Source organism: Aquarana catesbeiana, linkage group LG07 (genome assembly GCF_042186555.1).
Source record: "Aquarana catesbeiana isolate 2022-GZ linkage group LG07, ASM4218655v1, whole genome shotgun sequence".
Taxonomy (NCBI): domain Eukaryota; kingdom Metazoa; phylum Chordata; class Amphibia; order Anura; family Ranidae; genus Aquarana; species Aquarana catesbeiana.
Genome location: NC_133330.1, coordinates 98004984 through 98018767, shown reverse-complemented (window position 1 = coordinate 98018767; position 13784 = coordinate 98004984). Strand labels below are relative to the sequence as shown.

At 42.7% G+C, this 13784-nt stretch overlaps 1 protein-coding gene across 2 annotated transcripts in view; it reads right to left on the bottom strand.

Annotated features, from left to right (window-relative positions):
* Nucleotides 1-13784, bottom strand: part of FAM227A (family with sequence similarity 227 member A) — an 80562-nt gene that overhangs the window by 42768 nt on the left and 24010 nt on the right. For both annotated transcript variants that reach the window (XM_073592528.1, XM_073592527.1), the window contains exons 4-5: nt 4825-4933; nt 2282-2385 (exon numbers count right to left, since the gene is read on the bottom strand). In XM_073592528.1, coding sequence (XP_073448629.1) covers nt 2282-2385; nt 4825-4933 — 213 coding nt within the window. The remainder of the gene's footprint in view (nt 1-2281; nt 2386-4824; nt 4934-13784) is intronic.

Sequence of the window (13784 nt, the reverse complement as noted above, 5' to 3'; positions counted from 1 at the left end):
GTGTCACCACCATACCTGCTTCCCCCCTCCCCCCGTGTCACCACCATACCTGCTTCCCCCTCCCCACTGTGTCACCACCATACCTGCAGCCCCCCCCATATCACCACCATACCTGAAGCCCCCTCCCCCCATATCACCACCATACCTGCCCGCCCTCTCCCATGTCATCACCATACCTGTTCCCCCCATGTCGCCACTATACCTGCACCCCCTCCCCCCATATCACCACCATACCTGCAGCCCCCTCCCCCCATGTCACCACTATACCTGCCTCCCTCCCCCATTTCATCACCATACCTGTTCCCCCTCATGTCACCACCATACCTGCACCCCCTCCCCATGTCAACACCATGCCTGCACCCGCCTCCCCCCATGACAACACCATGCCTGCATCCCCCTCCCCCCATGCCTGCACCCCCTCCCCCAAGTCATCACCATGCCTGCACCCCCTCCGGCCTAGTCACCACCATGCCTGCACCCCCTCTGGCCTAGTCACCACCATGCCTGCACCCCTTCCGGCCTAGTCACCACCATGCCTGCAACCCCCAGGACACCATCATGCCTACACCCCCAAATCACCACCCTGTCTCCACCCTTCCCCAAGTCAGCCTGTAACACCCCAAGTCACCATGCCTCCACCCACACACCTCTCTCCCCTTGTCACTCTTGAGGAGATGTAGCTAGACTGTAGCCAACACTCCATCTGCAGCCAATACTCTGCTGGGGGCACTTATTTGAGGCACTCCACTGGGGACACCTGATGTAAGAGGCACTCCGCTGGGGACACCTGATGTAAGAGTTACTGTACTGGGGACACCTGATGTAAGAGGCACTCCACTGGGGACACATGATGTAAGGAGGCACTCCGCTGGGAATGCCTGATGGAAGGAGGCACTCTGCTGGGGCACCTGATGTAAGGATGAACTCTGCTGGGGGCACCTGATGTAAGGACAGACTCTGCTGGGGGCACCTGATGTAAGGACAGACTCTGCTGGGGGAACCTGATGGCCCTCATTCATCTCAGACTCTAACCACACCCCTTTTAGCCATGCCCATGTAAGCCACGCCCACAGTTTCACGTAAACCGCGCCCATTTTTTGCGTGGCGTGCTTCGCGCGGCACATTTTTCCTTTTCCCTATGCCACACCTACTAACGCATGCCCCGCCCCCTAATTATAGGCTGACCCCCGCCTACAGCCAAAAAAGTGTCCCGAAAATTTTTCTTACAATGTTGACAACTATGTATATATATATATTTGAAACATTTTTGTATATATATATATATATTTTTTATTTTTTTTTCATTATTAAGGACATTTTGTGTCTTTTTTGGACACATTTGAGAGCGCTACTGTGGCTTATATTATACATACACTGTTATATATTTATGTTTTTCATGTCTTGTTATGTTTATGTTATTTAAGTAGCAGCACTACTATTGGGTATTTTTGCATTCTACAGTGCATTGCTTTTGTATTTTTATATATATATATATATATATATATATATATATATATATATATATATATACGGTATATATATATATATATTTTAGCAGACACCCTAGGGAATAAAATGTTGGTCATTGCAACTTGTCTCATGGTATTTGCGCAGCAATTTTTCAAACGCGTTGGGGAAAAAAACTGTTTCATGAATTTAAAGGAAAAAAAAACACTAACGTTAGCACGATTTTTTTTTATGATGTGAAAGATGATGTTACGCTGAGTTAATAGATACTGTTTATTTGTTTATTACTGAATATTACTGTTATATTTCTGGCTTCAGAAAATAAAGAGACATGTTTTATTTTTTCTACAATCTTTATTGTCATCTTTGCTAGTAATATTGTTTCCAGCATCAACAAAAAGGGTGACTGATAAACATCTTAAACGGACAGTGTTTATAAAAATATTTTTGTTAAATGAGTATAACTAGTAGAACAGCAATCGCCTACATATCGAGAATCAAATACGTAACTTGAACGTATTAACGTATTAACATATTAACGTGAATATGTAGCCTGTGTGCATCTGGCTCTGATAGCCAGTGCCTCACCAACCACTGACCTCACCGCATGTCCCTGTTGGATGCGCAAGACAGCCAAGTAAGTAGTATTTTGAGAAGGGGAGGTAATCCATACCTCAGTACAGATTTCCTTGAAAGTCTATAACCTATTCAAATGCTTATTCTAGTGATGGCTTTACCAGCCATTCTTTGTTAAAATACAAACATGTTTGAATAAAACAAACTTCTTCATATTTACAATTTTAACTATTCTTACTTTCTTAAGGTTTCTATGAGATTGTTGATACACTGCAGATTTCATATTCCTCATTGAAATCTGGAATTCTTGCGTGAACCTCTGCAAGTCCTTTCTTTCTCGCTCTGGTTACCAAAAAAAGAAAAACAGTTAAAATTTACAAAATTAGAGTTTTACTACCAAGTCTTTTGGGCTAATTCTTAATCGGACTAAATAGTTATTTAATGCATGGGGGGGATCTACTAAAACTGTTGCACACAGAATCTGGTGCAGCTGTGCATAGTGATCAATCAGCTTCTAACCTAAGCTTGTTCAATTAAGCTTTGACAAATAACCTAGAAGCTAATTGGTTACTACCCTGTTTCCCAGAAAATAAGACCTAGCGTGATTGTCGGTGATGACTGCAATATAAGCCCTACCCCCCAAATAAGCCCTACCCTGTTTCCCTGAAAATAAGCCCTACCCTGAAAAGAAGACCTACAAGGACTTTAACTAGGGCTAATTTGGGGGGTAGGGATTATATTGCAGCCATCGCCGGCAATCACGCTAGGTCTTATTTTCGGGGAAACAGGGTATGCACAGATGCACCAGATTCTGTGTGCACCAGTTTTAGTAAATCTCCCCTGTAGTTCCTTTCTTTATTTGGTTGGCATGATCAAGACTAAGCCCTGGTTCACACAGGGGCGACTTGTCAGGCGACCTAGCCGCCTGACAAGTCGCGTCCCGTTCTGTACTACGGAACCGTTCTAACAGGAGTGACGCAAGTCGCTCCGACTTAGAAAAAGGTTCCTGTACTATTTTTGGGGCGATTTGAGGCGACTTGCATTGACTTCTATACAGAAGTCGTTTTGCAAGTCGCCGCTCCTGTCGTGTCCAGGTCGCCTGAGGCAGTCGCGCTGCAAGTCGTGCTGCCTCAGTGTGAACCGACACTCACAGAATATTTAGAAAACATACATATTTTATATCGGATAAAGATGAATATACATAGCATATTAAAATTTGTTTTCTGTTTTGAGTTAGCAGGTGAAGCTTTAGACTCCTTTTCATGTTTTAATGGTTCTCAGTTTACTTCTTTGATGAAAGAAACCTGCTGGTTACACAGTTCAGTGACTTGTCAGCTGTGACTCTTTTACAAATATTTGATTAGGATTACAATATAAACAATGAAAATATATACAGTTGTATTACAGATTGGGTTACATCTCCAGGTCTAATGCCGTGTACACACGACCGGACTTTTCGGAACGAATCCGTCGGACAATTTGATCGTGTGTGGGCTTCATCGGACCTTTTCTGTCGAAAAATCTGTCGGACTTTAGAAATAGAACATGTTTCAATTCTTTCCGTCAGACTCGAGTCCGTTCGAAAAATCCGTTCGTCTGTATGCTAGTCCGACGGACAAAAAAGGACGCAAGGGCAGCTATTGGCTACGAACTTCCTTATTCTAGTTCGGTCGTACATCATCACGTTCAAAATGATCGGACTTTGGTGTGATCTTGTGTAGGCAAGTCTGTTTCGTTGGAATTCCGTCGAAAAGTCCTTTGGAGTTCAGTCCGACGAAAAGTACGGTCGTGTGTACACGGCATAAATGAGGGCACTTTTCAGTACTGGCCCATAGAAGATCCACTGTGACCTTACCATACAAGGTGGCAGGGCACTTGATATTTCAGAAATACGAAATAGATGGGTGCATACTTCCCTGGACCTTTGGAGTAAAAAGTATTCTTGCCCACATGAGGCCCCTTTTAATGTATCTCTTTGCTGTATAAACTACTTCTAGCAATAGCACACCAAACCTTCCAACCTACCTTACATACTGAAAGCAGGAATACTTCAACTCTCTGTATCAAACTCTGATACCTAAATATTTATCCTAAAGCTGGATATAGATGACTTTGTTTTTTTCTATCAGGCAGTGAGCTGAAAAAATGATCCGATTCCTCCATTCACACAAGCAGGGCCATAGATAATTATTTTACCTGAGAAAGGTGGGGAAGGGGGTCAGCTCTGAATTGCTAGAGTGACAAAAGGTGATGCCCTTTGCAGCTGCTCAGTAAGGTTGACTGGAGAGGCCTTTTCTGAAAGCTACAATGGGGTGTGGTTTGCATTGTGCTGAAAATTAACTGTGGCTTAAAGGGACACAGAGGGCAGGGGTTCAGTAGTAAGTGACATAAACGTGGAGCAGTAAATGAGACAGAGTTCAGGGGTCAGTAGTAAGTAAGGCAGAGGTCGGGGGTCAGTTGTAAGTGAGGCAGAGTTCGGGGGTCAGTTGTGAGGTAGAGTTCAGAAGTCAGTAGTAAATGAGGCAGAGTTCAGGGATTAGGAGTAAGTGAGGTAGAGTTCAGAGATCAGAAGTAGATGACGCAGAGTTCAGAGGCCAGTAGTAGATGACACAGAGCTCAGGGGTTATTAGGGTACCATAAGGCAGTACTGTAAAGCTGGGGGCTACTGCTGCCTGACTCCATGATTTGGGCCAGAGTAAGTCACATTTTAAACTCCTACCTCAGTGGTACAGACACCATAGATAAAAAGAAAGCTAAAATAAGTCATTGTAAAGTAGGTACCTTTTATTTGTTCACTTTTCTTCAATTTGCTTGATCCAGTAACTTTATAGTTTGATGTATGATGCTCATGAGGGGATTGCATTCCATGAATCTCTGAAGACTCTATCACCTGCATCAACATATATCTTAAGATATGTTATGCAATACAATAACATGGAAGACACTTTCACTGACTGAATATTCCATCTGTCATCTTTGCAATATATTGTACCTAAAGTGCTTAGCTACATATCTTAAGCTTGTAAATAGAAAAGTGTCCTAAGTAGTGATAATACTGGGCCTGGGTTACACTGCAGCTGATTTACTGAGACTGTAGCAAAACTGTTAGATTACATATTACTTTTATTTATTTTTAAAGCCTAACCCAAGCCAAACATGTTTTCTCTATCATCCACTGGGGAACACAGCAACTGACTTAGTTACGATGGTGTCATGATCTGGATCCAAACCCAGGGTCTCTGTTGTGCCTAGCAGTAGCTCTTCCTACTAGTCACCTAAAGCTCTGGAAAATTCCTTGTCTGATCTCTTGATTTATTTCCATTGAAAAACAGTTTTCTGCTAAACTCCTTACTTCTCTAAATTTCTCCACACTTCCAAAATGCATCTGAACCCCATTTGCCAGATTATTGTGCTTATACCACTATACCTACTGTTAAACGGTGTCCTTATTACCACTAGTCATGTACTGATTCTTGGCTGCCAATTCACCAACCACTATTGCTCTCCACTTTAAAACTGGTACCTTTGGCTATTGACTTTGGCTTCATCATTGACTATGCTCCTGAGTAATCTGACCACAACATGGAGTCCAAAGTAGCAGCTGCCATGGCCCATTTTTTGGCAGTAAATGACATTCTAGCAAAGGTCTGGTGTTACTTATCGAGAAAAATGTTCTGAACTTAAAAATGTGAAAGATCAAAAAGAGGATCCATGATCATCAGGGGAAACTACTGGATTTACATTACGGTGATGGCGCATCTGTAAACTCTGATACACATATGCCTGAATTACTTAAAAACAACAGAGACTGCCATCATTACGAGGTTTTCTTAACCAATGTCGTACATACTTCTGGCTGCAACCTGCTGCTTTTATTTCCAACAGAAAAAGGGTATCATTTGATATTATCATACTGACTCAAGAAGCTCTAGTTTGGGCCTTTTCTTATGTAGAGCAGGACAGTGTAATCCTGATACTTTTGTAATTTCAATTATTAAGCTTTTGAATATTCCAATCGCTGTGGGACTCCCAAAGCTAAGTGGCACAGTTTGGGATAGGCTAAATGCTCTATTGCTGAATACACAGTTGAACTTCAATTGCAGATAACCATTTGGAATTCAGCAGCCTAAGATAACCAGTTCCACTAAGGGCTTTCTGAACAAATTAAAGGTGAGACTCCTAATGAACTTGAAACTTTCATTCAATTTTTTTTTTATATAAATTCATTAGAGACTTACTGAAAGGAGGAGGGTGAGACAAGAAATATTTAGAAGTAATGAAAGCTGTCTTATACCCAAAAGCAAGCATGTATTATATTGCAACTTACTAATTCTTAGATGTGGTGGCTGCATTAGTTTTCCTGTTTTAGCCTTTTTTTTTTCTTATTTTCGCCTGGTGAGCCAGCCAATAAGTCTGTTGTTTTTTTTTCTCAATAGAACAAGCTCTCCAGCAAATGTAGCAGTTAGTGTTGAGACAAACTACTGAGGGAGGTGCTTACAATGGTCAGCTTTTATTTATTCACATAAAAAACGTGTTGGCCTCCAACAGTGAAAAGGAGTTTCACTATGGAGTGCTAAACCTGCAGCCTTCAAATTTTTACATAATCACAACATTGTACTATGGAAAATAAAAAAACAGGGCTGTATAGTTAGACCTGGGTCACTTCTAGCAAGGCACAGGTAAAACAGAGAAAAAGAAGGCAAATAAAAAGAATGGGACGAGATGAGGGATAAGTAGAGGGAAGGAGGGGGGATGGCGGGATTCCCAGGGAACATCCATGTCCCAAGACATAAGTTTCAACCACCTTAAGAGACCAGGGAGGTAAGATAATCTTCAGTAAAACTATCCCCATACTCTGTGGATAAAGTAAAGTCCACCCAGCATAGGTGTGTGCAGCCTATTGCATTAGAGTGTGCACCCTAAAGCTCAAACATACATCCGTGTGTGTGTGTATATAACACAGTTTACTATGCTTCAGTTATGTATGAACACAGTGAGTGATCAGGACCGTTCATCCACTAAAGGAAGGGGCCAGTAAATGACATAGGGGCCCAGGCAGCAGGTTGAGGTTGTGTGTTCACTTTTCAATTGTTAATTTTAACTTGTCTAAACAGATTTAAAAGATAATTGATGTTTAAGTGTCTGAACAAATAAACACTTATGTGGTCTGTCTTACTTGTAATTCAAGAAGAAAATAAAATGTAATAATTTTGTTATTCCTATCCAATTAATTCCAATGAGATGTGAAATTTCGTGCTATGCTGGACTCTGGATTCAGGGGAAATGTCATAGACATAGAATTTCCTCAAAACAATGATACAGAAATGGCAAATAAATCTTCACATATTGATATGCAAACTGTTGACTGTTCACCTTTATTGTCAGGGCCAATTACACATAGGACTATTCCTCTTCAATGGTGTCGCTATGGGGTTGTGGGAGGTGCAGACCATACCTGGATGACAACTGTCAGAGGGATGATACCCAGCCACTCTGCCTCCACATGCCTCCTAGCCAGGGGAGTCAGTGGCTGGGAGCTGGTGCAGAATTCCAAGCTGTCAGTATATGTCATGGTGAACCACGCCCCCAAAGTAGTGATGTCATTACTAGCTATTCTCGAAGTTTGCCAAAAGCTCCCAGAAGCCGCCGACCCATGGGAGGAACTCAGCACTGCAGCCTGACAGTTCCAGGTACACTCTCCAGCCAATTGCCTGCCGATCTCTGCACACAGCCTGACTGCTTGCCTGCCAAACTCTGCATGGTTCCCACAGCATTCTGGAGACTCTTTTACACCTCTGATGTGCCTTCATCACTATCAATGCAGTGAGTGCATCACCTTTAAATTTACACCTTTTATAATACAGCCTACGTTTAGGTGGTTGTAACCTCTTCTCCAGTTGTATGTGTACTAGGCAATTCAGGACATGTCCTAGAGGAGCAGCATTGCCTTCACTTAGCCTCCTGAGGAATCAAAAGTTGAGGAAGTATCTACTCAGCAGTATAACAACCTGCTTCCACAATATAGTGAATTTCAGGATGTCTGTGATAAAAGCAATGGTGATCAAACTAATAAGCAAAAACACACCTGCACACCACCCTCCAACAATATTAAAAAATCAAAAAAACTAAAATGCTAGCTGGCACTCAAAAGTGATATAATTCCACCTGAAACTGAAATTTAATAACCCGAAATAGTGCAACACTCCCAATCCCAATAAAAAAACTCCACTTATGATAATAATAATGAAGCTATTAGTGCAACACACATCAAAATAAACAATCAGGCATAAACAATAAAACACAGATTAAGAACTCTCACTGTGTAATAGGAGTAAACATCACATACATATACACATATAGCCTCTCAGAATAAGTAGCGAAACACTCACCACTCTCCCTGTGTATTGGAGGTCTGTAACTAATGTGATAAAGTCATCGGTAACCAAGCCCTGCCCCTTTAACGCATGTCGTCTAATTCCAGACTTCTTCAGAAGTTCAAATCTTCGGATATGAATAATTCGAAGGCTTTGGGCATGCTATTTGGCCATTGCAATGCCACTGCAACATTTCAACGTATTATCAAATACATGTTACAAGATATTTCAGATCAGTTTTTCTTGCCTACTTAGATGATGTCCTTCTCTTTTCAAATAATCTAGAGGAGCCTCACAAGCATGCTTACATCATCTTTTAACATTTGAATCACTGAGAAAAAAAATCAGCTTTACATCAAATTGGAGAAATATAGGTTGGAACAAGCTCAGATCCAGTTTTTGGGTTACATTATTCCTCCAGAAAGGGTTGCCCATAGGCTCCAACAGGATCAAAGCAGTTGTGAAGTGGCCTGTCCCAAGAAACAATAAGGGAATTCAATGGTTTGTTGGCTTTTTGCCAACTTTTACAGAAAATTCATAAGGGATATCTTCAATGTAACAGCACAAATTACCCAGCTGAAAAAGGGAAGCCCTTTTCATGGTCACCAGAGACACAGGCAGCTTTTAGGAAACTAAGCACTCTTTTCACTTCTGCGCCAATATTGGTACAGCCAGATTTTAAACTGCCTTTTATTGTGCAAGTGGATGCTTCAGATTCTGCTGTATGAATTATTTCTCAGTGAGTATAAGACAAGGTGCAGCTTCATCCTTGTTCTTCTTCTACCTACAGTACTTCTTTGTTTAACCACTTCAGCCCTGGAAGATTTGGCTGCTCAATGACCAGAGCACTTTTTGCGATATGGCACTGCAGCGCTTTAACTGACAACTGAGCGGTCGTGCGATGCTGTACCCAGACAAAATTGACGTCCTTTTTTTCCCACAAATAGAGCTTTCTTTTGGTGGTATTTAATTATCTTTGCGTTTTTATTTTTTGCGCTATAAGCAAAAAAGAGTGACAATTTTGAAAAATCACAATATTTTGTACTTTTTGCTACAATAAATATCCCCATTTTTTTTAAAAAAAGCTAATTTTTTTCTCAGTTTAGGCCGATATGTATTCTTCTAAATATTTTTGGTAATAAAAATCGCAATAAGCGTATATTGATTGGTTTGCGAAAAAGTTATAGTGTCTACAAAATAGAGGATAGATTTATGGCATTTTTATTATTATTATTTTTTTTTTACTAGTAATGGCGGCGATCTGCGATTTTTATCCTGACATTATGGCGGACACATCGGACACATTTTTGGGACGATTGACAATTATACAGCGATCAGTGCTATAAAAATGCACTGATTACTGTATAAATGTCACTGGCAGGGAAGGGGTTAACACTAGTGGGCGATCAAGACGTTAACTGTGTTCCCTGACTGTGTGTTCTAACTGTAGGGTGAGGGGACTGACTATAGGAGATGACAGATCATGGTTCTTAGCTATTAGGAACTCACGGTCTGCATCTCCTCTCAGAACAGAACAGGGATTTGTGTGTTTACGCACACATGTCCTGTTCTGCCTCTCGTGGCCGCAATCACTCGTGGCCAGCGGTCATCACGACTGCTGGTCACGAGCATCGGCACCCCCCCTGAGTGCAGCGGGCGTGCGCGTGCCTGCTAACCCGCTTAAAGGAGCCGATGTATAGCTACGATGGCTCATGGAATCGTGCCGACCTGCCGCAGTATAATGACGGCAAATGGTTAATGTCTTCAGATGAAAAGAATTATGACATTAGAAATAAAGAATTGTTGGTGATTAAGGAAGCCTTTTCTGAATGGAGACATCTGCTGGAAGGGGCCAATCGTCATGTGACTGTTCTCACTGATCATAAAAACTTAGAATACAGGTGAACAAACAATGGACAAACACAATGGACTTTGTTTTTCTTCAGCTTTAACTTTGTTACCTTATATAAACTTGGGTCCAAGATTGGCAAGGCTAATGCCTTATCAGCACAGCTCCACTTCTCAAAGCTAATTTTTCTTAGTTATCCAGTCTTCATTCCTAGCCTCCAATCAACTCCAATTCCTGCTGTAACCAACAGATTAAAGTGATACTAAACTCTTTTTAACCACTTCAGCCCCGGAAGGATTTACCCCCTTCCTGACCAGAGCATTTTTTGCGATTCGGCACTGCTATGCTTTAACTGACAATTGCGCAGTCGTGCGACGTTGAACCCAAACAAAATTGATGTCCTTTTTTTCCTCACAAATAGAGCTTTCTTTTGGTGGTATTTGATCACCTCTGCGGTTTTTATTTTTTGCACTATAAACAAAAAAAGAGCGACAATTTTGAACTATTTTTTTCCTCAGTTTAGGCCAATATGTATTCTTCTACATATTTTTGGTAAAAAAAAATGCAATAAGCGTATATTGATTGGTTTGCGCAAAAGATATAGCGTCTGCAAAATAGGGGCTAGTTTTATGGCATTTTTATTATTAACTTTTTTTTTTTTTTCCAAAGAAGTTTATTGAAAATTTTCATGTATACAGGGTATAATCAACAAGTAGATTACATATTACATTACAATGTTCAGAAATGAAAACATACATATTAATGAGGCAGGGTATCCTGTACTCTTTAACAAAGGATGTGTGTGCTACCTTTCTGGAGGAGGATACATTGAAAGGTGCAGTATCAGTAAGTAGTTGTCCATGCCAAGTAAACTTAACTCTGTACCTGGTCACCCGAGAGCCATCCACCCCTCGAGAGGGAACTTGCTGTGGATGGGGGGCGACCAGGTACCTTTGAAGTCGGGTCAGGCATGGGACGATATGTGGAGATGGTTAAGTCAGTTTCGTTGCAGATTAAAGAAAGGGGTGTGCAAACGGCGGGGTGGGGTGAGGAGGGAGAGGGGGGTGTGATGGGGGAGGGGGGTGGTGGGAAGAGGGGGGGGGGGGAGGAGGTGTTACAGGGACGTGTTCAAAGCGAGTTCTTACTGTGTACTCAGGGGGTGTAGTAGTACATAGAGTGTTTGAACTGTGGTGATAGTAGGGGGAGTGTGTAGTAGTCCTCCCGGGGCTAGCGGGTTTCACTCTGGTGTTGACGACCTGGGATGTCAAATAATTGGTAATTCGGTGAGATGAGGTTGCGGGAGGTTAGATCTTATGGACGAGGTGATGAGTTGGGGGGATGTGTGTTCTGGGGTGTGGATAGTTTATAGTGGAGCCAGCATGCCCAGGTGTTGTGGAATTTGGACGGGTTGTCTTGGGCCTGACTAATAAGGTTTTCCATGTCTGCGATTTTGTCAACGCGATTGATCCAGTCTCGTATTGTAGGGGGGGTAGTGGTCCTCCAAAGGAGTGGGATACAGAGGTTGGCCGCGTTGATTAGATGTAGTGTGAGCGATTTTTTATAGGAACCTAGTGAGGTCTTGGTGTGGTGAAGGAGGAATTGTGCGGGAGAGAAATCCGGCGTGTAAGTAGTGATATGTGAGATTAATTGATGGATCTCCAGCCAAAAAGGTTGGATGATGGGGCAGTCCCACCAAATGTGGAGGAGGGTGCCGCGCGCTGAATTGCATCTCCAACAGGTGGAGGGTATCGTCGGGTGGAAGTGGTGCACTTTGTCTGGGGTCCTATACCATTTAGAAAACAGCTTATATCTGTTTTCTTGTGTCGTGACGTTGATCGATCCTTTGTGCATGAGAGTAAAGATTTGGTCCCATTCAATGGGAGAGAGGTCTATAGAAAGGTCAGACTCCCATTGTCGAATCAGCCTGTCTTCCTTAATTGCATAGTTCGAGTGTAGGAGAGAGTAGATGGAGGATATTAGATGGTGCTGAGGTTCCGTACTAGAACAGATGAGTTCAAAGGGTGAGAGATCTGTATGCCAGTAAGTAGTTTGTTTGTGGGAGGAGAAAAAATGTCGCAGTTGGAGATATTTGAAGAAAGGGATATCGTAGTCCGGGAGGGAGAGTAAGAGTTCGTTGTAAGGTAGGAGGGAACCATTGTGAAAGAAATTTTGTGCTCTGGCGTTTAACGTACGTGCATTGAGAGTGGGATCCTTGAGTGTGAGCCCGGGTGGGAATTCCGGATTGATGTTTAGGGGCGTCATGGGGCCAGTGGAAGGGTTGATTGTGAGTGTTTTGCTGGCCATTTTAAATATGGTGAGAGTGGTTCCTATGAGGGGATGCGTTGTGTATTCTTTGGGGATAGATACAGTTCCTATCCATGGTGCGTTCCGAAGTGGTAAGTTGGCAAAGGAGTCTTCTAAAGCAACCCAATCCTTTGAGGGATGGTGAATATGCCAGTCTACTGCCCTGGTCAGATGACAGGCCCAGTAGTATTTTTGAATATTTGGGAGCCCTAGGCCTCCAAAGGTTTAGGTAAGGTCAGCCTATCCCAGCAAAGACGTGGGGGTTTAGAAGCCCAGATGAAGAGTCTGCACATGTGTTGGTATGATTTGAAGAAAGAGGGCGGTAGTTTTATGGGGACGGCCTGAAGGAGGTAGAGGAGTCTGGGGAGGACATTCATTTTGATAATTGCGATTCTACCCATCCAGGAAAAAGATCCCAAATGCCATTTCTGCAGATCACCTTGTATTGATGTGAGTGCAGTTGTGAAGTTGTTCGCGTATAGGTCCTTCAAATTTGCAGGGATCTTAATTCCCAGATAGGATATGGCTTGTTTTTCCCAACTAAAGGGAAAATTGAGTTTGCACTGGGATACCGTAGTGTGGGGCAGGGTGATGTTGAGGGCTTTGGATTTTCCAAAATTAATTTTTAGATTGGAAATAGCCTGAAAGTGTGAGAAGTCGGCCAGCAAGTTGGGGATGGTGGTGATGGGTTCGGTCAGGAATAGTAAAATATCATCGGCGTAGGCGGCCAGTTTGTATTGCTTGCGTTTGATATCTATGCCATTAATGGAGGGATTCTCCCTGAGTCTACGGAGTAGAGGTTCCATGGTCAGAATAAAAACTAAAGGTGACAAGGGACAGCCCTGTCGGGTTCCGTTGGATACAGAGAAGGCGTCCCGACAGGGTACCATTAACTCGGATTCTCGCCGTGGGGAGAGAGTATAGGGCCATGATCATCTGCAGCAAGCGGGGTGGAAGGCCTATCGCACGTAACGAAGCTTCCATGTAATCCCAGGCCACCCTGTCAAACGCCTTCTCTGCATCCAGGGAGAGGAAGAATCCCGGGGCGGAGGTAGTGGAGAGCCAATGATGAATGTTCAGCGCCTTTGTGGTGTTGTCCCGGGCCTCCCTGCCCGGAACAAAACCAGCCTGATCTAGCGATATGAGGTTTGGGATAAGGGGTAAGATGCGATTCGCTAGGGTTTTCGCGTATAATTTAACATCTACATTGAGTA